This window comes from Rhamphochromis sp. 'chilingali' (assembly GCF_963969265.1).
Source record: "Rhamphochromis sp. 'chilingali' genome assembly, chromosome: 6".
NCBI classification, from domain to species: Eukaryota; Metazoa; Chordata; class Actinopteri; order Cichliformes; family Cichlidae; genus Rhamphochromis; species Rhamphochromis sp. 'chilingali'.
This window is the reverse complement of record NC_137933.1, coordinates 20,232,861-20,260,676: the sequence shown is the minus strand read 5'-3', so window position 1 is coordinate 20,260,676 and position 27,816 is coordinate 20,232,861. Positions and strand designations below refer to the sequence as shown.

At 38.1% G+C, this 27,816-nt stretch overlaps 1 protein-coding gene across 3 annotated transcripts; it reads right to left on the bottom strand.

Annotated features, from left to right (window-relative positions):
- Positions 1-1,904: 1,904 nt before the first annotated feature.
- slc39a13 (solute carrier family 39 member 13) lies at positions 1,905-27,816 on the bottom strand. 3 transcript variants are annotated; one of them, XM_080885630.1, is made up of 10 exons: positions 27,621-27,816; positions 20,924-21,305; positions 18,518-18,625; positions 18,174-18,316; positions 14,151-14,267; positions 9,751-9,840; positions 4,352-4,402; positions 4,085-4,217; positions 3,880-3,979; positions 1,905-2,822 (listed from the first exon to the last, which is right to left on the bottom strand). In XM_080885630.1, exons 1-10 carry the CDS (start codon positions 27,660-27,662, stop codon positions 2,744-2,746), a joined length of 1,245 nt encoding a protein of 414 aa, XP_080741756.1. In that variant the 5' UTR covers positions 27,663-27,816; the 3' UTR covers positions 1,905-2,743. The 3 variants fall into 3 exon arrangements, with proteins under 3 accessions (XP_080741756.1, XP_080741757.1, XP_080741758.1); XM_080885631.1 differs by having other exon boundaries at positions 20,924-21,289; XM_080885632.1 differs by lacking the exons at positions 1,905-2,822; positions 3,880-3,979; positions 4,085-4,217; positions 4,352-4,402 and adding an exon at positions 4,439-7,645.

Below are 27,816 nucleotides of genomic sequence, written 5' to 3'. Positions count from 1 at the left end.
AAACATGTCTTGATGACATGATGACTTTAGTAGATTGAACATAGACTGAATTCCCTTAAGGCCTTTATGAATTAATATATATAATTTAAGTTGTAAGGCTCATTTTTTTCCCCCGTAAGCAGAAACGTCACTTTACATTTTACTACCCAACTACCTATAATGTCGCATGTGCATGCCTCTTTTCCCTTCAGAATTCTCTTAATACTTCATGACATAGATTCAGCAAGATGTTGGATGCATACCTCAGAAAGTTTGGCCCACATCAACCTGATAGTATGACCCAGTTGCTGCACATCCACGGGGCGAATCTCCAGTTCCACCAGGAGGCCATTTGAGTAAAGTCATTGTGTTCAAGAAGCTAGTTTGAGATGATTTGAGCTTTGTGACATGTGACTGGAAGCAACCATCAGAAGATGGATGTGGTCATAAAGGCATGGACATGATCAGCAACAGTATTCAAGTAGGCTGTGGAGTTACTCAGTTGGTACCAAGGGGCCGAAAGCGCGCCATGAAATTATCCCCGACACCATTACATCCCCAACGACCTGAATTAGGCAGGATGGATTAGTGCTTCCACGTTGTTTACACTAAATTAAATTCTAAACCTGATTTCTAAATGTCACAGCACAGAAATTGGGACTTACCATCATCACCATCAACATTGTCCAATTTGGCGAACCTGTGTGAACTTCCTGTTCTTAGCTGACAGGTGTGGAATCTGCAATGGGTTTCTGCTGCTCTAGCTCATCTGCCTCAAGGTTTGATGTGCATTCACAGATGCTCTCACACATGAAACCCTTGGTTCACTGGTTATTTCAGTTACTGCTGCCTTCCCATCACTTCGAGGAAGCCTTGACCATTCTCATCTGACCTCTGACATCAACAAGGCATTTTCACACAGAGAAACTGCTGCTCACTGGATATTTTCTCTTTTTCAGAGATGTCCCCAGAGACGTTCATGTGGGAAAATTCAAGCAGATCAGCAGTTTATGAAACACTCGGACCAGCCCCTCTGTCACTACCAAACATGCCAAGTTCAAAGTCACTTCATTCATTCCTCTGATGCTCATCTTGAACTTAAGCAGGGCATCCTGACCATGTCTTTTCCTAAATTCTTTGAGTTGCTGCCATGTGACTGTCTAACTGGATACTGCATTAACAAGTAGAACAAAGTGGCGGGTGAGTGGATGCAGAAAAAAAAATTTCAGTGTAAAGTTATGAAACACAAAAGCTTTTGCAAAGCTTCATGTTTTGATTTGTTTTTTTGTTGTTGTTTTTTTTAACACTAAACAGTTAAATCCACTCTGAAAAGTGAAGTTATTAAGAGGACGGTGTAAACATCATCAAAATATTATGATTAACATCCATCTGTCACATATTCCAACCCCCCGACTCCAGGAAATAAACTCTTGGGCTAAACTACGCAAGGATGAGAATAAGAATGAAAGATTTGTTTGTACCATTTGCCAGTGAAACCTCTTCCACTACAGAGTAAATAGTGGTTGCTGGTTGTCCTTCTGTGCTGTGACTTAGGAAGGCTCCCACAGACAATAAGCTGCTCACAGGCTGATGACTAAGGAAGGCAACCCGTGGAGGAGTCGTTATGGCAACAGAAGCTTGCCAAATAGACTGTGTTGAAATTGGACAAGTGTGAACATACAATCAATACCCCCCCACACTGCCATATGACATTTTAGGCAAAGGACCTTTTGCAGTAAAATTATGCTCACGGTGGACAACAAGGTCAGCTGAACACGTCGCACTGTCTCAGCACCCGCGCACAACTCTATCAGTCAAAATATCCCCAAATCCACTGAATCATGTGTCCCAGTGCTTCCTCTTGTCTGCTAAAGCATGGTGCTTAAAGTTAAAAATAAAATGGCTTCTTTAAACAGAGATGCTGGAAATTTACTGGTGATTTTATTCAGTGGTGGAAACTTTATATTAACAACATGACATGAACATCTGCATGGTTAACTTTCTAAAAATGTGTCTTAAGCATTACAAAACTGTTAGTGAAAACTAAATATGAAACCATACCAATCATCTTCTTCCTCGTGAACTAATTTCAACTTTGTCAGAGTCAAGTATACGGCGCCGGCACAGCTTTGTAACGAGCCCCGACTTCTGCTCGACAAAAGGTGCAGCCTGTGTTATGTTAGGGAGATAAAAGCATATCGAGTGTACTTTGGTGAGGAGCCGACTTTAAAGCGTTAAACCGTCCTGATTTCTTGGCACTTATTTCTGAACAAGGCAAAATGACAATGTGGTGCACGTCTGATGAATCCGTTTTCTCGTTTTCAATAAATACGCAGCAGCTACATGAGAAACAGAAGATGGGCAGCAGTAACAACACACAAAACATTTAAACAATGTAGCTCTGAATACACTATAAAGAGGGAGGTCCTTGTACAGGGCCGGTAATACTTGTTCTGACCAGGTACGTCAGGCGTACCCGTGTAAAGATACATGTGCAAAACATCATGATTATCTGTTCAACAAAAGACAACTTGGTAACAGAACTCCAAACGATCCAAGTTTGGCACATTTTGAAGTGTCCACATCATTTGTTCCGTCGACAGTCGTCCATCCGTAAGGTGCCAATGCTCTGTCAGACGTTTTTTTAAGCATCACACAAAAGTTTCTATGAACATATATGACAGGTAAAAGATATGAGGAGAACAGGATGTTGCTCCGCTATTAAGTTTTAGTTTTTGGTAAGGCAAAAAGGGTGTTTCCGCCATTAGCAGTCGAGAATGGCAGAGAGCAGAGCCATGACAGCCACGCCACAGAAAATGAGCAGTACCTGCATCAGGGAGTGTCTGGAAAAGCAAACAAAAAGATAATAAAACTTTAGACATTGAGACTAATTTGAGCACATTAAAGGAAACCATCTGCCCTTTTTGAAACCACAGAGCCAGTTTTCCATTCCTTGCTAAGTTTTATTCTACTAAACGATCGGTCACAAACTACACACTGGCTCTTTCAGCCATCTCCAATGTCTCCCCCTGTGGCCTCGAGCAAAAACTAGATTAATATGGAGCATGGGAATAAAAAAATGGCCATTTGTTTTAAGGGTGTGCAACCAAAGGACTGATAAGCTCATGCCATGGCAAGGAGTCCATTACCCATCATAAGAATGACTACCACTCCTACAATCCTCTATTCTAATTCCTTTGCACAAACACAGGTAGGACTGAAACTGTCCTGCAGAGCTTTAAATAGCTGCTTTGTTACAAAGCTAGCCTAACCCCCCTCCCATAAAAAGGCTAATATATGCTTTCCTTTTACTTCACACTTATAAAAAAAATAAAGTAATTTGTTATTTCAGTTCTATAATTTCATATACGCATCAAAATCAAGATGTTGCTATAATAAAATGCTACTGCAACTAAAAGCAGTTAGGTGTGTCAAAAGATTTCAATATTTAAACCTATTTGTGATGTTGATAGGCTTCTTTATATTAGGCTGAAGCATGTTTTCCATGCAGATTTATTTTAGGTTAAACAACAAATAAACAAACAAAACCCCACTCTGGCTGTTTTGATAGTAAATGCTGGTGTCCCATGTATTAATCCATCTTGGCTCACATTATTGCCAAAGAACACATAAAGATGTGTATAAATATACATGTGGTGTGAGTCAAAGCCGGACGTTCGGTTTCCGGCAATACCAATCACAGATGAACATCTGTTTGTGAAAACATGCAAATTATTAAAACAGATAAAAACAAACAAACAAACATGTGATTTAAAATAATTCTTCTTGTTTGAAATCCATTCGACATGCTGGTTAGACCCCGAGAATAATGCTGTTGATTTCCTCAGTAGCAGTAAAAGCACTTTAATAAAGGACTTCTTTAATAAACATCCATCATACCTGAAACTGGATTCCTCGAGAAGGTCGGGCACTACATTCACCAGGGCTATATAGAGGAAGCCTCCAGAAGTGAAAGGCAATATCCAGCTACTGGCATTTTCTAGGCACAATATGAAAGTCTTCTTACTGAACATGGCGACTGTAAAATGCACTCCAGTTATTAATAATGTGTTTGCTTGTGTGTTGTGTATTGGCCCCATCCTACCTGTGCCTTTTGGTGACTGAGCGCACAGAGCGAAGAAAGCTCCGAGGACCCCAACCAGTGCTGTAGACAGCTGCATGCGAGCAGCACTCCATCTGTCAAACCCGGCCCTCAGCAGAATGGCAAAGTCCCCCACCTGCAGATGATGTTACCCACATAAAAAAAATGGGTAAACATTCAGCGTGTTTACAAACACTAGAGCACTTCCATTCTTCCGATACGCCTTAAGCAAAGTAAACTGTACAATTTAGCAGCAACTCTGATCCTCACCTCGTGTGGGATTTCATGGAGCAGGATTGCGAAGGTGGTGAGGAACCCAACCTGCAAGAAATGTATCATTAGTGCTGCTTTGTCCTACACAAAGAGCCTAAAGAAAACCACAACTGAGTCAGGTATGCGTCAATTATTTCTTGTTTTGTTTTTAGCATGAATTAGGGAAGACAAAATCTCAGCAGATCACTATAAGTGAGCTTAAATTTTTTTAGCCACAGTCAAGGAAAAATGAAAATCTCATGAAACAAAAAATGTAGTTCATACATCAGTAAGGTCAAGTGACAGTGAAGGTAACTTAAGCTGGTTTAGGCTTTAAAAAGCTAGAGTAATAGCAGCAATGACCACCTGCTTTTGAAACAAGACCTCATTGATCTGAGGGAAGTTGACAAATTTATAAAGTCCTGATTATTTCATTCTCAAAATAAATATGTTGAAAGCACGATCATAGACCAGTGTGAATGAAAAAAATTGCTAATTTTACACTGTGCTAAATGCACAACGAGTAAACAGAAGACACTGGTGAGATGTCTTGTATGTGCATGTTTGAGACATTGAGTTAACTTCCTCTCTGGCACACGGATCCATAGTTCACGCTGCTTGCCTTATGTCTCTCCAGCTGGACTCCCATCCCACTGCTACAAATATACAATAACTTACTGAAGCGATACAAATTCATGTTACTGCAGTTTGGAGTGCAGATTTTTTCAATAAGACCGTAATGCACCAACTCAAAGGCTGCTCCCACAAGCCGAGGCCGTATATTTCTTCAATTTCAGACACTGTTTCGTCGTTTGGAATAATTATTATTGTATTTTGTATTAAAGTATTTATTATTCAACCTTTTGAAGTGCAAACAACCAACTTTGTATTCACACTTACCCACACTCAGTGGACATTATGTTACTGAGTCTGATGTTTCCTCCTCTGAGGTTCCAATAACAAACCACTGACATGTATTTATAACGCTGTGAAAAAGTATTTGCCCCTTTCTGACTTCTTTTTTTTGGTGCATTTTTGTCACACTTACACGTTTGACATCAGATAACCTGAGTAAAAACAAAACACTTTTTAGACGATGATTTTATTTATGCAAGTGGGGGAAAAAGCTACGAGGTGGTTGAATTATTTGTGATTAACCACTCAGTTTCACTTGCCATACCTGCAAAGTGAAGCAGGTTAAAAGATCACCAAAAGTAACATATCATACCTCAATCATGATGAGAACTTTTTCTCATCTAACAATAACAATTGCTGCTACTATACAAATAAAGACTACAATCAGAGGATTAAAACTGAGAATAAATTATCAATTATCCACTTTAACTGTAGAAGTCGCTATGCTAATTTTAGTCATATCAAAGAATATCTTAACCAGTTTTCACATCTATTTAGTGTCATTGCCTTATCAGAAACTTGGATCAATATGGAAAAAGGAAGAGACTTTGAACTGGAGGGTTATGAATTCACATTTATAACTAGGCGAAACAAAGGAGGAGGAGGAGTGGCCTTGTATGTGGACAAATCCTTGAAATTTAATGTGGTGGAAAAGATGACGATGGTGATTGATAATGTACTAGAATGTATTACAGTTGAAATTTGTAAAGAAAAAAGTAAAAATGTAATCATTAGCTGTATATACAGAGCTCCAGGTAGTAGTATTGAGACATTTAAAGACTGGATAGAAGAAACATTTATTGAAATAGCTCGCAAAAAAGTTTTCATTTGTGGAGACTTCAATATTGATTTGCTAAACCCAAATAAACATAAAACCACTGAGGAATTTATAAACACAATGCACTGTATGAATCTATTCCCTAAAATTACTAGACCTACCAGGATTACATCACATTGTGCAACTCTCATAGACAACATTTTTGCAAATGACATTGAAAATAAGACTGTAAGTGGACTCCTGATTAACGACATAAGTGACCATCTTCCAATTTTTACAATCTATGATAGGAATTACAAGATCAATAAAATGGACAGTAAAAAAGAGTACAGACGAGTAAGAACAGAAGAAAGAATGAATGCATTTAAAAAAGATTTATTGAAGGAAAACTGGGGTGAAGTATATCAGGAACAGGACGTTAATAGTGCTTATAATAAATTCCTTAGAATATTTACATTACTGTACAATACCAACTGTCCAATAAAGCAATATAGTAGGAAACAGAAATATATGGACTGTCCATGGATAACAAAAGGTCTGCAAAATGCATGTATAAAGAAAAATGCTCTATACAGAGAGTTCTTAAGAACGAGAACTAAAGATGCTGAAATCAGATACAAAAGATATAAAAATAGGTTAACTAATATACTTAGATTTAGTAAAAAGGAATACTATAAGAAGCAATTAGATATAAATAGAAATAATAATAAAAGATTATGGGAAATCCTGAACAGTGTTATAAAATGTGGGACTGGACAAAAGAACTATCCCAAGTATTTCATTTGTAATGACCATGAAGAATACAATATGGATGTTGTGGCAAATAGTCTCAATGAATTCTTTGTAACTGCTGGACCAAATTTAGCAAGAACAATCACTCATCCTGGGAAAGCACAGGAAAAACCCGATACACTGATTGACAGAAATCCATATTCTATGTTTCTCACAGCCGTTGATGAAAATGAAGTTCTTGAAATTGTCAAAAAATGTAAAAATCACAAATCTTTGGATTGTAATGATATTGATATGATAGTGGTTAAAAGAGTCATTGAGGCTATTATAAAACCATTTACATACATCTGTAATTTATCATTTCAAACTGGTCGATTTCCAGACAGAATGAAAATAGCAAAAGTTATACCTCTATACAAATCTGGAAACAAACACCATTTCACAAACTACAGGCCTGTCTCTTTACTACCTCAATTCTCAAAAGTTCTTGAAAAACTGTTTAAAAACAGACTGGAAAAATTTATAGATAAACATAAACTACTCACTGAGAGTCAGTACGGATTCAGATCAAGCAGATCAACATCATCGGCACTATTAGATTCAATAGAATACATCACAAATTCCATAGACAAAAAGCAATATGTGGCTGGGTTATTCATAGACTTGACAAAGGCATTTGACACTATAGATCATGATATATTAATAAGAAAACTGGAACGTTATGGTGTCAGAGGGGTAGTTTTAGATTGGGTCCGGAGTTATTTAAGTGACAGAAAGCAGTTTGTGAAAATAAATGGTGGTTGCTCCTTATGTATGGACATTGCTTGTGGTGTACCCCAAGGGTCAGTTTTGGGTCCAAAATTCTTCAACTTGTACATTAACGACATCTGTAAAGTGTCCAAAGTATTAAAAATGGTTCTCTTTGCTGACGATACAAACATTTTTTGCTCTGGTGATGATCTGCAGAATTTATTGGAGGATATGACTAATGAAATAAGTAAAGTGAAGTTCTGGCTTGATAAAAACAAATTATCATTAAATTTGAATAAATCTAAACTTATGTTATTTGGAAATAGTAGTTTAAATACAAATGCAAAGATTCAAATAAATGGTGTTGATATTGAAAGAGTCAGTGAAAATAAATTTCTGGGGGTAATAATAGATGAAAAACTTAACTGGAGAGCTCACGTAAGATATATTCATTCCAAAGTATCACGAAGCATTGCAGTACTAAACAAGGCAAAACAGGTATTCAACAGAACATCACTTCATATTCTCTACTGTTCACTGGTTTCACCATACTTAAGCTATTGTGCAGAGGTCTGGGGCAATAACTATAAAACCACATTACATTCACTTTTTACTCTTCAAAAGAAAGCAATTCGAATCATCCACAATGCAGGTTATAGGGAACATACAAACTCACTATTTTTGCAGTCTGAAATATTGAAAATTGACAATCTGGTGAAATTCCAAACAGCACAAATTCTATTCAAAGCAAAAAATAAAGAACTGCCAGGTAATATTCAGAGTATGTTTTTTTTTGAAAGAAGGAAGTTATAATTTAAGGGGTTTTTGTAACTTCAAAACAATGAAGGTACGTACTACAAGAAAAGGCTTTTGTGTTTCTGTTCAAGGAGTGAAACTATGGAACAAACTGAATATGGAATTAAAGCAATGTCCAAACATAAAACTGTTCAAAAAGAGTTATAAAAATATGATCTTCTCGATCTATAAAGAAAAGGAAAATATTTAAATTAAGTGAATGTCTCTATTTAAAAACAAACAAACAAAAAATTCATGATGTGATATTATAGTATATAGTATATCAGAAATCTGTTCACTATTTTTATTACAAATTATATCAGTAAGGAAGCTGACTAAATATTCACTGATAATTTATGGGACAGGGGTGGGATTAAATAAGTGTATACTTCTTCCCACTCCCTTTCAACATGTAAATTAATCAGAATGTTTTTTTGTATGTAATTTGTATAGTATATATATTTTTTTCTCTCATTTCTTTTCTAAATGTACTTGTATATTGTTCACATGTTGAAATAAATTACCAATCAATCAATCAATCATGTAAGTGTGACAAATTAAGAAATCGTGAAGGGGAAAATATTTCGGTGCATTGTATAGTTTGTATAGTATACATTATACTTGTATAGTGTAAAACATAAGGCCCGAGGGCCAGAATCAGCCCAACAAAGGCTCCAATCTGGCCCACTGGAAGGAGTGAATAGACTATGATGTTTAAGCTTTTCCCCCCTACTTATATTAAAATCACTCAGGAATTAAATGTTTAGTTAAATGTTTTTACACTGACAGAAACGGCACTTTCACTTGTCAGGGCCAGTTCGATGAAAACAGAGTAAAATGTGTGTCTTCAGACAAATATTGCTTCTTGTTCAAGAAACAGAATTTGAGGGGCTGCTACTCGACAGTCAACATTCAAATACAGTATCTGAAAAGCTTCCATTATAATTATAAAAGAGTCCAGCATCAGCTACTGCACTGTATTTACAGTAACCAACTGTCAGTATGTGACTGCAACTTCAGGGAACATCGGCAATTATATTGTAAAACCAGGAGTTCTTTCATGAATATGCATGCAGGAGACTAATTGTGAATAATCACATTCTCACAAAACTACTTTGCTGAATCAGTGTGGTTTTGAATTTGCATATTTTCAGCACAAAACTATCCAGATAAACTAAAACAAGGCGCCGCCACTGTTTTAAAGCACACTTTCGAGACTGTCACAGCTCTGTTGCCATATTGGTTAGCTGGCATAAAGCACACATAGAGCTTGAGTTATTGCTGGACCCAAAATAATAACTGCATCTGAAACCAAGAGCAAAATAAAGAGCAAGCACCTGAGCTTGAAAAAGCAAAGCTGCTAATATTACATGCAGAGTACTTTAGATGTAGGACAAGCTGTTGGCTTTTGTGTGTAAACTACAAAAGAGGTGTCACCTTATCTTACCTTTTTGCTAACCAGGAAGCTCCCAGATACTGCCAGCCCATGGGTGAAGTTGTCAATGCAATTGGCGAGTAGGTTTAGGTATCCACTCATCTGTGACACAGAACACATGACACATATGTCACTGTTAGTCACATTACTGCATATTAGTCAGAACTGAGAAAACAGCAGGAATGGATCACTTCTGTTACAGCACAGCCTCGGCAGAACTCCACTGCAACATTACATCCATGACGTAAAGTGTAGATGTTTACAAAGTTTACTTTGTGGACCACATACAACTAAAAAAAAACTATTCTGGAAAATAAAAATAGTTTCTAGTTGACTAAATGCTCGAGACATCTAGAAAATAATTAGCGCAATTTCAGTGTCTTTAGTGTCTCAGTGTTTTTCCACATTTAGTCAGTCTAATCTCACCATAAACAAACACATGAACAGGCCTTGGGTTATGTCCAGATGTCTCCAAATTTGACTTTGGTGAAATTTTTCCATGATGTGACTTATTCTTGCAACACATTTTTTTTAATGGTGCAATAAAGCAGATTTTTTTTTGTTTTTTTAATTTCTTCTCTGGAGCTCTGGCCGACCAAAGTTCAGTCTTATCTAACACATGTTTGACACCCACGCCACTGCGAACGAATAAACTAAACATAATAACACATAAAAAGATTTTGGTGATTAACTCTTGACTTTCTCTGCCAACTTTCTTGTTACCGTCTCCAAAAATAAATTGTTTATTATGCTGTCACTAAACACTCCCTGGTTCAAAAAACTCAGTGCTCCAAGCATGATATGTGGGGAAAGTGAAACAGCTTTGTTTTTCAGTAAGCTCCTGCTTTGTCTTTTCAAGGATCCCAGTATTTATTTGCACATACACAAATTGCATGTAAATGCAAAAGCAATGTGGTCCAATTCCCGGCTTGTATACCGCCACCAAACAAACTTTATACACAAAATGGAAAACAAAATTTTAAAAAAAGTTAGTTACAAAAAGTTATGACTTTATACTTTTAGCTCAGTTGTGATCTACCCATTTTCACAAATCAAGGTAGGTTAAATATACACACAAAAACACATAAAGACAGACAGACACCTCCCCAGTGTATTCATCAGACTGGTCATATACTGGTGGAAACCCTTATGTATGGGATCACATTTGATCAGATATTAAATTGGTATCACTAACCTTTAAAATCTTTAATACATACGCTATATGTGTAAACAGCAGCACAATCTGTTTGGTGCAAGTATACAAGCTGCGAATGGCACCCCATTGCTTTTGCATTTACGCACGATTTAAGTATGTGCAAATAAATATTTACATACTTGAAAAAGGTAAAGAAGAAGCTTATTGAAAAGGGAAAGAAAAAAAAGAAAACTGGTCCACTTTCACTACATATCATTCTTGTTGCAGTCAGTTTTTAAACGACAGAATTGGATAGGGCGCACCATGTCCAATACAGGGTTGTGACTGAGGGTGAAGTCATATCCCAGCTGTCACAGGATAGGGCAAGGTACACTCTAGGTACACATAGTAGGGCTGCTCAATTAATCGAATTTTAATCACGATTACGATCTGGGCTTTCAACGATCATTAAAAATGACAGAGCCGATTATTAGCCCCTCCCTCATTTATCCGCGACCCCTTAAAGGCCGGTCCGTGAAAATATTGTCGGGCATAAACCGGTCCGTGGCGCAAAAAAGGTTGGAGACCGCTGATTAAGAGGACCCGAGGGAAGCTCGGAAAGCTAAGCAGAAGTTATTTGGAGAGGAGAGTGACTGCTGTTGGTTGAAAAGAGAGGTAAAAAAAAAAAACTTCAGTGGTGTTGCACACTATTTTATATTATTTTCTAAAGTCATTGTTAACCCTTTAAATCCGGTCAGAGCAGCACGCTCCGTTTTGTGTAACTATTTTTAAATCCCTGTAGAACCCGAACCGCGTAAGCTAGCGCAATAATTTGTTTTGCATATGAAACCGGAGGAGTTGTACTTACATCTTTTGCCATCAGCTTGTCCTCGGTCACGGTTTCCTTCCACATAAAGCTTTGCAAAAATTGCATAAAAAGCGGTTGCAGGAACAAAAACATAATATTCCAGAAACACGCTTTGCCGATCCGATCAGCTGTTCGTAACACTTCCCACAGTGAAACAGACGTCAGCGCGAACTGTCGCATGTCCGCCATTTCCTGGCCGAAACCGGAAGTGACGTCATTTTCGCGGAAATGTAGTTTTTTACTTGTAGGCCTTAAAAGCCTATACTGGTCATGTTTGACTTTTCTGAATAGTTTCTGGGATGCTTAGAACTCAAATTGCACTGCTGGAAATAGTTTATTTTGATGCACCTGCTGTTTTCTTTGCAAATTTGCATCATAGGATTGTTTTTTTTTGTTTTTCCTGCAGTATATAAAAATTGGTGTATCTCCAAAATAAAACTATGAAGACACTCAAACTAAATTTCCTGTTGTTGTAAACTATTTTTTGCAACTTTTTTGTATTTAAAGTTTTGAGGGATAAACCTCTTAAATTTCTCCAAGTAGAAATATATGTAAAAAAACAAACAAAAACGATATAAATTTTTTTGTAGTTTATTGCACTTTTTTGCAATTAATGTAGTTACTATGGACTTAATGCATACATATTATTAAAATATGGGCTATAACAGTTATTTAGCAACTTGAAATGCTCCCACAAATGGCACTACAACATGTAAAAAAAATAATATAAGCTCTGGCGGACTTGGTTCTATAGTAGGTCTTAAAGGGTTAAATAAATATCGTCAAATAATCGCGATCTCAATTTCAGTGAAAATAATCGTGATTATCATTTTTGCCATAATCGAGCAGCCCTAACACATAGGTCACCTGTCTATCACAAAGCTAACAAAGAAAGACTGACAACCTTGCACACTCCACCTACAGCCAATTTAGAATCATCACCTGGCTGAATATTAGTAGTTATACCTAAATTATTACAATTAGCAAATTAATAAGAAAACACAGCCCAAGCCATCCTAAGAATTCCTCTATAGACACCTCGTGAGGTGAGGACAACCATGTAATTTAAGACACTTTCACTGCAATTTCAATAGGTGTTACAAGGGGCCATAACACCCCCTTAAAAGGGTTTATTTAGGAGAAAAATACATTTTGTAATAATTATACCTGTTATAATAGTTGCTGCTGGTGCATTACTGAGGACCAGCTTTGAGGCAACTATGAATGCTATAGCCATGAGCAGGGATATGGTCCACTCAGCAAACCCCAGCTGGGAAACCCACCCAAAACTAACTTGTATTAGCTACACTTCATTGCCCCCTTCTTAAATAAGGATCTGAAACCTAAATAACCAAGTCCCATCATACTTCACACACCTCAAAGTAGGGCAGGGCAATATGGCCAAAAATATTTATCACAATATATATTTGAAAATTTGCGATAATGATATAACTGATGTGAGACAAAATACTTCACAACTCCACAACTTTATAAGTGCAAAAAATCCCCATCACTTTATTTTCACTTAAACAAACAGCTGTTTTTAACAGTGCAAATGCAAATTTTTCGCTGACAGCTTAACCAAAAGGCACTTTTGGTTAAACATGCAAGCGGACCGGAAATAACGACGGTCTGCTTGCATGTTCTACAAAAAAAAGAAAAAAAATTGCTTTGGTTGCCATCTGACAGACAAAAACGAAACCAGTTCCACATCACTGAAGTGCACGTTTTTAAAAAACAATTCTGGTTAATCTGTTTCATTCAACGATCCGCTTTTGCCCTTCTCATTCTCCTTCGCCGCTATGCTTTTTCCGCCATGTGTGTATGAAAACAAAGGCACTGCGCAGATAAGACTGTGAACTTTCCTTTGTGTCCTCTCTCACCCTTAGAATGACCCTCACTCAGCCTGGCTCTGGCTGAGATCTCAAAAAAGGAGTTCTTCATCCCCACTGTCGCCATGTGTTTTGCTCATAAGGAATCGTTGTACGCTTGAGGTTGTGCATCTTTACAATCCATTGCACGATGAGATAACTATTGTTGTGAACGGGCACTATATGAACATTTTTATATTGAATTAACCCATTATTTATGTTACCAACCAGCTTATGAGACATTTTAAAATGTAGCTTATACCCTAAAAAATAAAATTGTTAGAGAAAAAGGCATTGCAAAGGACCCACAACAGAGTCGTTCTACAGCAGAACTGATTATGCAAGTCTCTCTTCCTGGTTTCACTGAACCAACTACGTTGCTATTTATTACTCAGTTGGAGAAAGTAAATTTTTTTTTCTTTAAATGTATTTCTTACATAAGCAAACCATGTCAAATTCTTACCCCAAGTGATGCCCCCATCTTTCATCATTTTCTGTCTTTTTGTTAACCGGGATATGTTTTGGTTGTCAGCCTTACCTTGATTTTCTCTGATCCTTCCTGCAAACTCTGCTTGGAGGATTTCCATGACTCAGCATGGTGCCTGTTACTGAGTGATACCACTGCTTTTCCACTGAAAACTGAATTAGGCTGTGTCTGTGGAGGAAGAAAACGGAAGGGGGGGAGAACGCACAAATGAACACATCTTCTCAACAAGAACTTTAAAAAAAAACAAAAAAAAAACCTCATTTAAAATACAGTTATGGTCAAAACAGTAAGGAAATGGTAATGCCTGAATCCCACAGTGCAGTAAACAGTCATGTTACTGCTGCTCCTGCCGTGTGTCAAACAGTTCACCCACAGGCAGCTTAACAGCTGGTAAAACATTCTCATTATATTTTGACCTTCTTACATTTGCGCTAATAAGCAGTCGTTTGTACTTTTCATTTGTTTTCTCAGAAACAACTAAATCTCCTTTAAATTCGACTGCCGCTCCATCATGTTTACATTTTCATATTATAAACAAAACAGAACGAGAGAGCGAGAACCATTCATCTTAGGCTATAGGGTTTGTTTTCCGAGAACAGCCAGCTTCCTTGTCCCATTATTCAGAAACCACTTACGCTGCCATTTAAACTGATAGTCAAATTAAATGAGAGGGAAATAGGCTGCTGACTGCTGGTCGCCGAAAGGAAATTTTTGCTCCATGTGTACGATTGAAGCATGAGGAAGTAATAAAGCGTGATGAATTTTGGGGGGTTATCAATCTCCTCCAACAGATTGGAGCTAAACTGTCGGTGCCAAATAGTCTGAGTTTTGCCTAATGAGAAATTCAAAATGACCTAAGAAGCCAGAAAGTGATAAAAATCCTATCTTGACATTTTCCATTTGACTCTGAGGCTCTCCACGCGTTTGTTCGTTCTTCTTAAACACTGACCCAATTAGAGTAAAGAAATTTAGTTCAGCTTGTTATACTTTTTGCTTCCTATGGAAAGATTTGCCACACAATATTATCAGAGAAAACACCTATAACCACCTTCTCGTTCTCTCATTTCCCGTCTCTTGCTGCCTGTGTCTATAAGTTGAGTATTATCCTTTGGACACTCAAATGGCTAAAGCAGCTGCTACACCCCAGCGCTATAAATAGACACCAGTGGAGGAGCTGAGCCATGGACTCCAATCTTCTCCCTCAATAGCAATAGAAAGATAAGAAAGGGAATGAGGCTGCCTTTACAAACGTACTGCTATCAGCCAGTGTGTTTGTCACTTTATATTATCTCCATCAACCCCTAAACAATAAACTTAAACAACTAAGAATGCTACAGTATTTAAAGTTAATAGTTCATTTATAGATATTTAAATAATAACTATAAATAGTTGTTTTTTAAACCAGTGCACATAAATGCCACGTCTCATGTAGGTGAGGTTGTTCATGAGTAAACATATATGTTTACCTACAGGGGATGGTAAAGGCAGAATTCAGATGAATACACATATAAGGTGTTGTGAAAATGTGTTTGCCTCCTTCCTGATTTCCTATTTTGTTGTATATTTGTCACACTTAAATGTTTTAGATCCTCAAAAAAATGTAAATATTAGACAAAGATAACACAAGTAAACACAAAGTGCAGTTTCTAAATAATGTTGTTTACTATAAAAGGGGAAAAAAATCCAAAGCTACCTTTTCCCCCCACAAAGACAGAGCAGACACTCACTTTGCTTTCATGCACATATGCCCAAATTTATCACCCCAGATACATCGGTATCTGTATTGTCTGATTTCTGCAAATGATTTCTGATTTCTGATGAGATGACTCAGGAGGGGTGGGTTATTTTTATCCTCCCATGAGGCTCTGTGGAATCACCAACGGCCAACAGTGTTGTGGAAAAAGTATTTGCCCCTTCCTCATTTCTTGTTTTTGCACATTTGTCATGCTTACATAATTAAGATCATTACATTACAATAATGCGGTTTTAAAATTACTATTTCATTTATTAGGGGAAAAAGCTATCCAAACCTGATCTCCCTTGTTAAATTATTAATTCTGACTAACCACATTTTGTGGAAAATTGATTTCAACTCCACTAGGCCCCACCCAGCCCAGATTAATGCCAGAACTGTTGAATCACTTGTATAGATGCTGTGTGACAAAATAGCTCAGAAAGCAGCTTAGAAAGAAAATCATTGACATCTTTCAGTCTGGAAAGAGTTACAAAGCCACAATAACTAGAGAACTGCAGTTAAGATCAGAGGTCATGACTGAACAATAAGAAAGAGACTGAGCAAAAATGGCATCCACAGGAAAGTTCTAAGCCAAAAAAAACCCTGCTGGGCAAAAAGAACACAAAGGCTCGTGTCACATTTGAAGCTGGAATAACTTTGGAATAACCTGGATGACTTGTCATAAATGCTGGAACCATGAATTCTGCTCTCCACCTGAACATCCTGAAGGAGACTCTCCGAACATCAGTTCATCCCCTGAAGCTCAAGCACTTGGGTTATGCTGCAGTACAATGATCTGAAACACACTAGCAAGTTTACCTCTGTATAGTTAAAAAAAAGTGACCTAGTCAAAATCTTGGACTTAAATCCAATTGAGATGCTTTGGTGTGACCTTAAAAATGCCGTTCATGGTCGAATACTCTCCAGTGTGGCTGAAATAAAACAATTCTGTAGAGTGAGCTACAATTCCTCATTGCTATTTACCACAAACACTTGATTGCAGTTCTTGTTGCCAAGGGTGGCACAACCAGTTATCAGGAGCACATACTTTTTCACAGCACTGTTTGGCATTGCAGCCAGACACCAGAGGAACGTATCATTATAGTAGTGCTATCCAACCTCTGAAAAAATGTGCGGCCCAGACGTGCAAATAAAGAAGTGCACGGATGAAAAAGGGACGCACACACAACGGGAGTTTATTTCTCACGTCCAGCGTGAAGAAATGTTTGCACACTGATATAAGCTGAGGGATTTACCCAACCATAATAATAAATGCTAATTAGTGAACATAAGTAGCTGGATATCAGATAAAGAGCTACAACGTTGAGTCACGATATTTTTCGGCTCTTTAATTAGGGGTCCAGATACACAAGTGTATGTGCAAGTACAACCTTATGCTCTAATTTTAAAATCAGTCCAAAAGTCAGTTTTATCCTCCTGTTGTCTCTCATTTGATGATAGGTATGAGGGATCAGTGTAGCTGCACCACATACACACCAATTTCAAAGTGCGCAGAAGTCCAGACCCAGTCACATCTGCTGGGAGCGTCACTTACATGTAAAAGTGCAGCACGAAAGCATAGCTTGGCAGATTAAATTGATCATGAATCTCAGAATAATCACAATATTAATATGAAGCATCAATTTGGAAATGAGATAAAAATTGACCTGACTGTCAAGCTACCCCAAATCACTTTGATCATCATAACCCTATTACTCAGCTGTACGACACGTAGCTGTCCTCCCCTCTGTGCTGATAGTAGTGCGGACATGAGCAGTGTTTGTGTAATTTGTTAGCCTGTTAAATACAACGCTGGAAAACTGGCAACAATGACCCTGTCCAATATACAAATCCTTACAAATGAGCAAATTAAAGAGAAGACATAAAAATCCATCTCTGACAGCACAGTGATGCTGTTAGCATCGTTAGCTTTCTGTGTGGACTTTGCTTGCTCTTTCTGTGCCTATTGGGGTTCTTCCCAGATCCTCCAGGGTGAACTGATGCTTCTAAATTGGCTATAGATGTGAATTTGAATTCTGTCCAGTATCTGTCCCCGATTTGGTCAAATAGCTCACAAAATGGATAGATGGCTATTTCTCTCTCACTGAACAAGAATGCCGATGTGCATATTTCCCAAAATCTCAAGCTGTTGGTGAAAGCGTCATGTGATGTTTCAGTCATAGAAAAAAACTGGCAGAATTATGCTGACTGAACACAAATGCATTCTGCACCAAGCATACCAATGAAAAGATAAATATGTGAAGGCTTGTATTGACATGTGTGTGCGCAGCACTGAGCATATTCTTCTGAAAACGCAGCATTTCAGCAGAAATACTTACAGTCGATTTAAAATTCAGGTCAGAAACTGAAGTGGAGTTCTTGGGGCTGTCTTGGTCTGGGAACATTTTCTCCAGGAGCAGGAAGGCCAGCAGACCGATGATTACCCACAAGCCTTGTGTCATGTAGTGGTTTTGTTTACCAGCTGGAAGGGTAGCAAACAGACTGCAAATAAGGCTGAGAGAGCAAATACACTTCATAAGATGCTTCAGGAGAAGCAGACTGTTAACAGTGAAAGCAAGCTGGTGTCTAAATATTACAATGATAGTAAACATTATTAGCAATTATAGAAGAATAGGTCAAATTGAATAGAGGTGGTGAAGGCACTGGTGGAAAGGAGACCCACCTGAAGAGCCAGAGAGCTCCCAAGCCTCGGGAAGTAGGTGGAGGAATACATCACCCAGGAGACCACCAATAGCAAAGCTCAAGAGCTGTTTCAGCTTGTGGCATCCAGCTGACAAAACACACACACACAAAATATCAAGGTAACAATTATTTTGCAGAGTAAAAGTTATAAATAATTTTATACAATTTTCATGTTTTTGGTTTACAATTACAAGCACAAACTGATTCCACTTTCCACTAATCATTTTGTCACAAGAGACATTAATACACAAGAGAATCTCTGGCTCACCTTACTAATATTAACCATGCTTACTCACGCGCCCTGTTTTTATTCCTGAGGAGTTTCCTTGGTAATGACTAATGTCTCACAGCCTAAAATACACATTTGGCCTGCCACGTTCTTTAGGGTGGGGCACCTGAAAGAGGCCTCAGACTGACCTACAATAACATGTCTAGTTACTGAAGCTCAACAGTAAAAACCTCTCTCACTCTTCAACCATATGTTAACTGGTTAAAATTACAGGCAGGTATTGTAAGGGTACATTACTGCCTGCCAGGGATGGGTACTAATGCCTGGTACTAAACAGGCAATGGGGTGAAATGTTAAATAATGAATAAGCTCTGACGTAATTGGTTCTGCTCTCAGGACTGGGGGAGGATGTAATGCATTTTCACCATTTCCAATCTAGAAACTTCTCTTGTAGACTGCGTGCGAGGCCCACTGGCACAATGCTGCACATGTATCGAGACCCTTCGTTTAATAACAACCACAAACGAGAATGCAACATACAAAAATGTGTCTAGAATTCAACACCACTCACTGCCACAAGCGCTGCAAGTCTTTTCTTGTCAGGGCAGAAATGACTAATATCTTGAAATATCTAGCGGACATCACTTACTGATAATGTCGTTTTCCACTGCCATGTCCAAAACAAGGAAAATACTGCATGTGACTGCACAACTCAGTATTTCTCATTGAAAATCCACTGCACAAGTAGTGCCAGATCTATTAGTCTCAGATGTACAAAATTTTGGTTCCAATTAGAAAATGTCGGTACGTGAATAAGTTACGACTAAGGTGCTAAACATCACAGTGCCTCAGTGCAGCCTCACAGAGCTGTTGGTCCGGCTTCCATTTTCCCGCCTATCGGGCATTTCTCCTTTCATTTTTATTTGGTGTGGACCTGGGTGACCTTTAGACTGACAGTTTGAGAGTCTTTCTGTTCAGTATGGTATTTTAATGCCTCGTGGCAGGGGGGTGGAATCATTATCATGAGGTCACCACAGGAGACGATCTGTTTACCAGGAAGCAGCAGTTTTCCAAAAGGTTTGAGTACCCTTCACATTAAACCATGAGGAATGTGCAGCTGGGTTTAGGAGAGGCTGACCAGAACTACTTGTTGATCATACCGGGATTTATTATTCAACAGCTGGAAATCTGGAGATTTTAGCTATATCGTTGTAAGAAGCTTTGAGAATCAGCGATGCCAGGTCAGACTTCTGTAACTGTAACATACTTCCTTGATTCACTACAAGCATTTGAAGTCTGAACTCTTGTCCTTTAAAACACTGCCATCTCGGTTTATGTTGACTATTGACTATACTATTGTCAAATGTATTTTTGAGCAAGTAAAAAGGATTATAAATCTAAAAGTTTTGGCCAATTGGTGACAACTAGGGACAAATAACCCTCTAGGGAATGCCCAGACTGGTCGGCGAACTTTTATGAGAATACACATATTTTTGGTTGGCAGATGGTCACCAAGCAGTCTCTACACCCATGTGACTGAGGTCTTCCATATTTACATCACCAAGTAACAATGCAATGCCATAAAGCCCCGCAGAGCAATTATTTAGTGTGCCCTCAAAGAAAGAATGATAAAACGAAATGTTCTCTTGTTGGCTGCAAGACCAAACACAAGACTGCTCATGCATTCCTCGACATCAGAGCAACTGAAGACTCAGTGGGCGACCTTTACTGTAATAGCTATGTTAGCTCAAGAGAAATCTTTTTATGTTTAAGGTTAACAACATCCAGCGTGACAAGGGTTACCATCTGTTGTCTTCATTCTGTGTGCATGTTGATTATATTTAATACAATTACAGTCCCGCCAACTGTGTTATTGTTTACATGTGTGTTTTGTTTGTTTTCACTGTCAGATGCATGAACATGAAACAGTGACACAAACGCAGCCCATTAAAACAGGTGCACCCTAGCTTTTGTTATGCCAAATGACCCTCACAGCATTGTCTATTGTTTCACCTACACAAATATGTGTGATCGGCTTCTCTTGCATAGCGTCACATATGGTAAATGTCTATGCAGGTTTATCATTGCAGTTATAAAATACATGTTATAATATAAATAATGCACAGGCATACTGATGTTGCACATCGTCTCTCTCACCTTCTGTTTTGAGGGCTGCTCCAGCTTCAATGGGAATGACAAGAAGGGGGAAAATCCCACTGAGGCCTACAGCAACAGAGCCCACGAGAGACAGGAGCCAAATATGAGCACGCTCACTGGCTAAGAAGTCTGCTACTGCCTGGAGGCCTGGGAGGTCATCTGTCAGGCTGGGGCCTGGTCCTGCAGCTGTGGCCGTCGCATGAGCCATAACTGTTTGTGTCATCTTCTGGTTGCTCGATGCCCCCCTGGAGGTCAGCATCAGCAGGGCAACCGGGATAAACAGAGCCGCTACAGCCCAGCTGGGCCTCCAGTAACGTCCACCTTTCATCCGTTCCAAGGTCCGAAAAATACTTGCAACCAGTAATTCTGTAAAGGAAGGAAACTATAACAAAAACAGGTCTTCTCTGTAGCTTATAAATGTACTTTTAAAAAAACAACAACAAAAAAAACATATAATTAAACTGAAAACTTCTAAAACCTTTCAAAACGGTTAATCTTTGCAGCTGAGTAGATGGAATTGGTGTTTCTGCTGCAGTTTTTTTTAATTTTTATAATAAAATAAAATGAAAAATGAACAGAAAGATTGAAACACAATCTACAAACATCCTTCTGAAGAACAGCGATTATTTCCATGGAACAATTTCTTAAAAGTTATAAATCACACACAGTACTGTGAAAAAAATCTTGAGTCACCCCTCATTTCTTTTTATTTCGCTCAAAGGAAGCCAGGCTCTCTCAAGCTATTTCAAAATGTGTCCACTCATTTTTTCAGCCCAGTTCTTGACCCTTAACATTTTCATAGGACTTTTTTTTTGGAGCCAATTAACACTGACCTATGAAGCATAAAAAGAGATTAACAAGTGTTCTGTTTACACATATCGGACAACTTTTAACCAGAAGTAATTTCAAATTATGTCTTTAGTCAGTTCCAAAAAAACAAAATTTTATTCCAGTTTCTTTAACAGAATCTAAAAACAACAAAGATTTCACAGTTTGCCAAGCATAAAAAGTTTGTTTGGTTTTTTTGCACTAGGAAGGTGATTCCCACAGACCTAATACCGTAAAACTTCACATATCTCAGTATGGTATGAAGAGAATCCTTAACAATTTGAGAAAACTGGACAAGTGGAGGACAAAAGAAGAAGTGGGAGGCCTAAAAACTGTCTATAACGGATGGAACAGTATCTAAAAATCATGTCCTCAAAAAGAAAGAAAGAAAGAAAGAAAGAAAGAAAGAAAGAAAGAAAGAAAGAAAGAAATTATTCCCAAAGAGTAATGTCTTTAAGACATATATAAAAAAAAGAAAGAAAAAAAAACACACACACCAAAGACCTGACACAGGACCTAAGATGATCCCGGTACTGTTCACTGAAGGCTCACCAGAAATGACCTCAGTGTAAAGGAAACGGAAAAGCTGAAGTATGTAATTACACATTAACTGGCTGGACAAGTAGTGACAGTAAAATATAGCGATGAATCCAGATATTTAAGTTTTGGTTCAAATCCTCATCAGAACAGAGTGTGACACTAAACAGAGAGTGTCTATATCCAGCTGTAAAACACTGTCATGGTTTGGAACTGCGTTTCAGTGGTGTTGGGAGTCAAAATTGATGGGATTATGAACGCAGAGAAGTACCATCTGATTTTGATCCATCACGCAATGTAGGGCTGCTCGATTATGGCAAAAATGATAATCACGATTATTTTCACTGAAATTGAGATCTCGATTATTTGACGATATTTATTTAACCCTTTAAGACCTACTATAGAACCAAGTCCGCCAGAGCTTATATTATTTTTTTACATGTTGTAGTGCCATTTGTGGGAGCATTTCAAGTTGCTATACAACTATTATAGCCCATATTTTAATAATATGTATGCATTAAGTCCATAGTAACTACATTAATTGCAAAAAAGTGCAATAAACTACAAAAAAAATTGAAAATCATTTTTGTTTTTTTTTACATATATTTCTACTTGGAGAAATTTAAGAGGCTTATCCCTCAAAACTTTAAATACAAAAAAGTTGCAAAAAATAGTTTACAACAACAGGAAATTTATTTTGAGTGTCTTCATAGTTTTATTTTGGAGATACACCAATTTTTATATACTGCAGGAAAAACGAAAAAACAATCCTATGATGCAAATTTGCAAAGAAAACAGCAGGTGCATCAAAATAAACTATTTCCAGCAGTGCAATTTGAGTTCTAAGCATCCCAGAAACTATTCAGAAAAGTCACACATGACCAGTAGAGGTTTTTAAGGCCTACAAGTAAAAAACTACAATTTCCGCGAAAATGACGTCACTTCTGCTTTCGGCCAGGAAATGGCGGACATGCGACAGTTATATTATACTGAATATTATACTGCAAATTTGCAAAAAAGCAGCATATGCATCAAAATAAACTATTTCCAGCAGTGCAATATGAGTCCTAAGCATCCCAGAAACGACACAGAAAGTCATAAAGTCAAAGATAACTTTTAAAAAGACGAGTATAGGCCCTGAGGCCCTGATAGTAAAAAAGACTACATTTTATGTATGTATGTATGGCAAACTACATACACAAAAGACTACAAATGCAAAAGTTCGCGCTGACGTCTATTCTTTTATATTATTCATGATGACGTCACACAGACCTTACTGGAAATGATATCAAGTCCAATAGATATCCCAGACCAACGTAGGAAGTGTTACGAACAGCTGATGGATCGGTAAAGCGTGTTTCTGGAATATTATGTTTTTGTTCCTGCAAGCGCTTTTTATGCAGTTTTTGCAAAGCTTTATGTGGAAGGAAACCGTGACCGAGGACAAGCTGATGACATCAGATGTAAGTACAACTCCTCCGGTTTCATATGCAAAACAAATTATTGCGCTAGCTTACGCGGTTCAGGTTCTACAGGGATTTAAAAATAGTTACACAAAACGGAGCGTGCTGCTCTGACCGGATTTAAAGGGTTAACAATGACTTTAAAAAATAATATAAAATAGTGTGCAACACCACTGAAGTTTTTTTAACCTCTCTTTTCAACCAACGGCAGTCACTCTCCTCTCCAAATAACTTCTGCTTAGTTTTCCGAGCTTCCTTCGGGTCCTCTTAATCAGCGGTCTCCAACCTTTTTTGCGCCACGGACGGTTTATGCCCGACAATATTTTCACGGACCGGCCTTTAAGGGGTCGCGGATAAATGAGGGAGGGGCTAATAATCGGCTCAGTCATTTTTAATGATCGTTGAAAGCCCAGATCGTAATCGTGATTAAAATTCGATTAATTGAGCAGCCCTAACGCAATGCCACCTGGAAAGTGTCTGTTTTGCAACACCTTCCATTTCTTTCAGCATGACAATGATGTCAAACACACTGCCAATGAAGTAACAGCATACCTGGATAGAAAAAAAGCACACAAACACAAACAGAACAAATAGCAGCAACATTCAAAGAAGAGCTTTGAATGTCTTTCAGGAAGCCTGGAGAACTATTCCTATATTTCCATTTGTGTTAGTATTTAAGTGGAAAAATATTTAGAAATGAAAGGTGACTTTAGACATTTGCCCAGCACTGTAAACCAGGACCAGTATACACTATATACTGTGTATGTAAGTATTGGGTAGGGCTGAACGATATATCGCATTTGCGATAATATCGCGACATGATCAAGTGCAATTTTCTAACCACAAAGGCTGCGATTATACTCTGGACATGTCCAAATTCATGGGCTGCATCCTCCTGAGGCCGCATTTGTAGACCGATTACGTCACAGCGACGTGCCGAAGGCTGTCCAAATTACTACCATATCCCAGAATTCATAGCGCGGCCCAGCCAAACTCCAGTTTCCAGCAATGGCGGCCGCTACTAAGTTTTAAAATTACTCATACTAATCTTTCTGGGTCACAAAATAAACTTTTAACATATTTTCAGGCGAGAAAGTAGTTGTGTAAACATCAAATATCTACTCGGTTTATCAAGATATCCCATATTTGCAAAAGTGCTTCGACGTTTTCAGAGGCGTCTGCTACCCACCAGCTCGACAGCTAGCCGGGAGCTCGAGGGTTACTGATGCGGCCGAGAACGGCACAACTCCCGGCACATCATTTTCAGATCACCGCGGAGTTTCGCTGCTCGGGTTAAACGTAATATATAAGTCACTTAGACAACCTAAAAATGTTATTGTTGGGCTTTTTTCAGTGTTTTGTTTGTTCGTGAGTAAATCGGTTTGGCTGAGATTAAAGTTATTAGATTAGATAAAATAAAACTTTATTAATCCCCCGGGTGGGTTCCTCCTTGGTTTTCACACAGCTGACTAAACGTCAAACAGAAAACTTATTAAACAGAAGTATGAGACAGTCGAGAATTTACACCAGTGTCTGGTTATATTTTAGATAGCAAGAAGCAGACGGCCGAGTTTATTAAACTCCACCGAGACAGCGGTGACGCTAATCAGAACTAGCCTTCTGATTCAGAAGGCTAGACCGTCCAATTTCACGCCTTTAAATTTTAAAGGCGTGTTTGTGTGTGTGTTTATACAATTGCTATTATGTTTGCACTTTATGTGTAATGTTACTGACTGCAGAGATCAGTAAGATGTGTGTATTTTTTATTTATTAGTTTTATTTATTTAATATTATTTTTTAATTGAATGACTGTCTAGTAGTTCACAGATGTCGAAAAACTGAGTGTGGTAAAGCCACTGATTTTTTTTATGTATATTTCTGCAATCTGCACATTGTACTGACTTTCATTTTAATGTTTACACCAGGGTTCCTTGTCAGCACTTTATGCTCAGATGTTTGTAAGCTAAAAATAAACTATTGTGTATGTTCAAATATACTGTTGTGATTGAAGAAGTTAAATAAAAATGTCAGTCATCAATTCATGCATCACCTCATGTCATCATAACAGAGGTCTGTCTTCCAGGAAAGAACAGTTTAAAATTAATGTAATATAGTATTGGCCATACTATATGATGTATTGCTTGTCTTTGTTTAATAATACAGAAGACAAATACCTTAAAAAATAATCGCATATCGCATCGCAATCGCAATATTGGGGCAAAAAATCGCAATTCGATTATTTTCCATAATCGTTCAGCCCTAGTACTGGGGGATGACACAGTTTTATTACTGGCGCTGTACGCCACCACAAGAGATCTGAAATTAGACATGTCAAGACGAAACTCAAGTGCAGGTTTTCAGAGTTAAATCCACGGTTTCATGAAAACTATCATACTAACTATAGATATTAAGATATTACTGCCATTTTTTATTGCCTCAAAAAAAAAAAACTTAAATAAAATCATTCTAAATAATACAAGCTGCTTTTACCTCTTGTTGTTGGTTTACTAGAACTGGGAGCACTGATCCAAATATCAATAGTATCAATAGCAATGGTGGTTAACACCTCAAACATGCACTATGAAAAATGTCTGAAACGTTTTGTGTTGACTGCCACGTCCATTGTATTTATAACCTATTGAACTTTTAAACACAAGAAGCTGACCTGCTTTAGAGCATTTACAAAAAAACTCCACTTTTAATATGCATGAAAAGATGAAAGGTGTGTTTTGTTACCAAATTATTGTGAAAAGTGAGAAAAAAAATCAAGTGCTTCAATTTGCTATGATGATACTTAACTCATAAGTCATAACACACTGAGGTCCACTCCATAAGCTGCCTTGTAGGCTAAAAATATCAGTATTGATATTGATATTTCCAATACCTGCACTGTATTTACTTGATATTTGATTGATACCAAAATTTGCAATCTGGCCGAGCACTACTATTTACAGCATTTACAGCCTGTATCTGTCCACAGCTTTTGTCCACTAACAAAAACGAGACTATAAATTATAGAGCTGTAATTCATAAACCCTTCCTATAATTTGTATATACAAGAATACCCTCAAACATAAGCCAAGAGTATCCCTGTATTTATTAGGATAAACTGTAACTTAAATATGGTGTTAGGTAACAGTAGCACTACACATACTGGTCCCATTAAAACATCTGTGGATTTGATTTTTACTCAACTTCCATCAATAAATAGAAACTTTTTAAACTCTCGGTAAACACTGGAGGCATTAAAAAGACTTTGGCATACATGTGACAAAAGTTCAGCTATGCTGGAGGAAGAAAGTTCCAGAAATAGCAGACAGACTTCCTCCTGGCAGGAGCCTATTGATATTTTTGTACAAGCCTTTTTTTTAACAGTGACTGCGAAAAGTTTAAGTGCCTTTAATTTATTATCGATTAATCACATTTTTGCAAGGGGGAAATGTATAACACGTTTACGTCGCTGTTAAACATCCAGTTTGACACTTCCCTGCTTGGGATTTCCCTGGAATTGCAGATTTAAGCAGCACGGAACATACGCAGTTGCGCTGTGATATTAACCGCAGAGAAGATGCAAGGACGGTGGTGAAAAAAGTCGCAAGCAGTGCGGCAACTTAAAAAAAAGCGGTTAACTCAAAGTTGTGTCAGCCAAGTTTACACTTGGGGTCTGGTTAGCAGGCTAACGTTAGCCCGTAAACGTGCAGACGGGCACAGCTACAGAGATTAGCCTCGCTGACACGCAGCCACTTCACATTAAAGCTAACCCTGCTATAGCTAGCACCAATTTCACAAACTTACAGATGGCGTCAGTGGTCAGGAAACCAAAACAAATAGCAGTCAGCATGTGGCTTTTTTTTTTTTATCTCTAATACCTTGTGATTTCGGCAATCTTTGCACCAGTGTGTCCCTGCCATCCAGGCCGGCTTGATAAAATGCAGGCTGAGTTCCTCCAGACTCCAGCTGCTGCTGCTCCTGCAGACAGGGATCCGTTAGCTGCAGCGCACCAGAGACTGCGGGTCACCGCGGCTTCCCCAGTCTCCGAACCATACGCTGCTCCAGACAGCCACG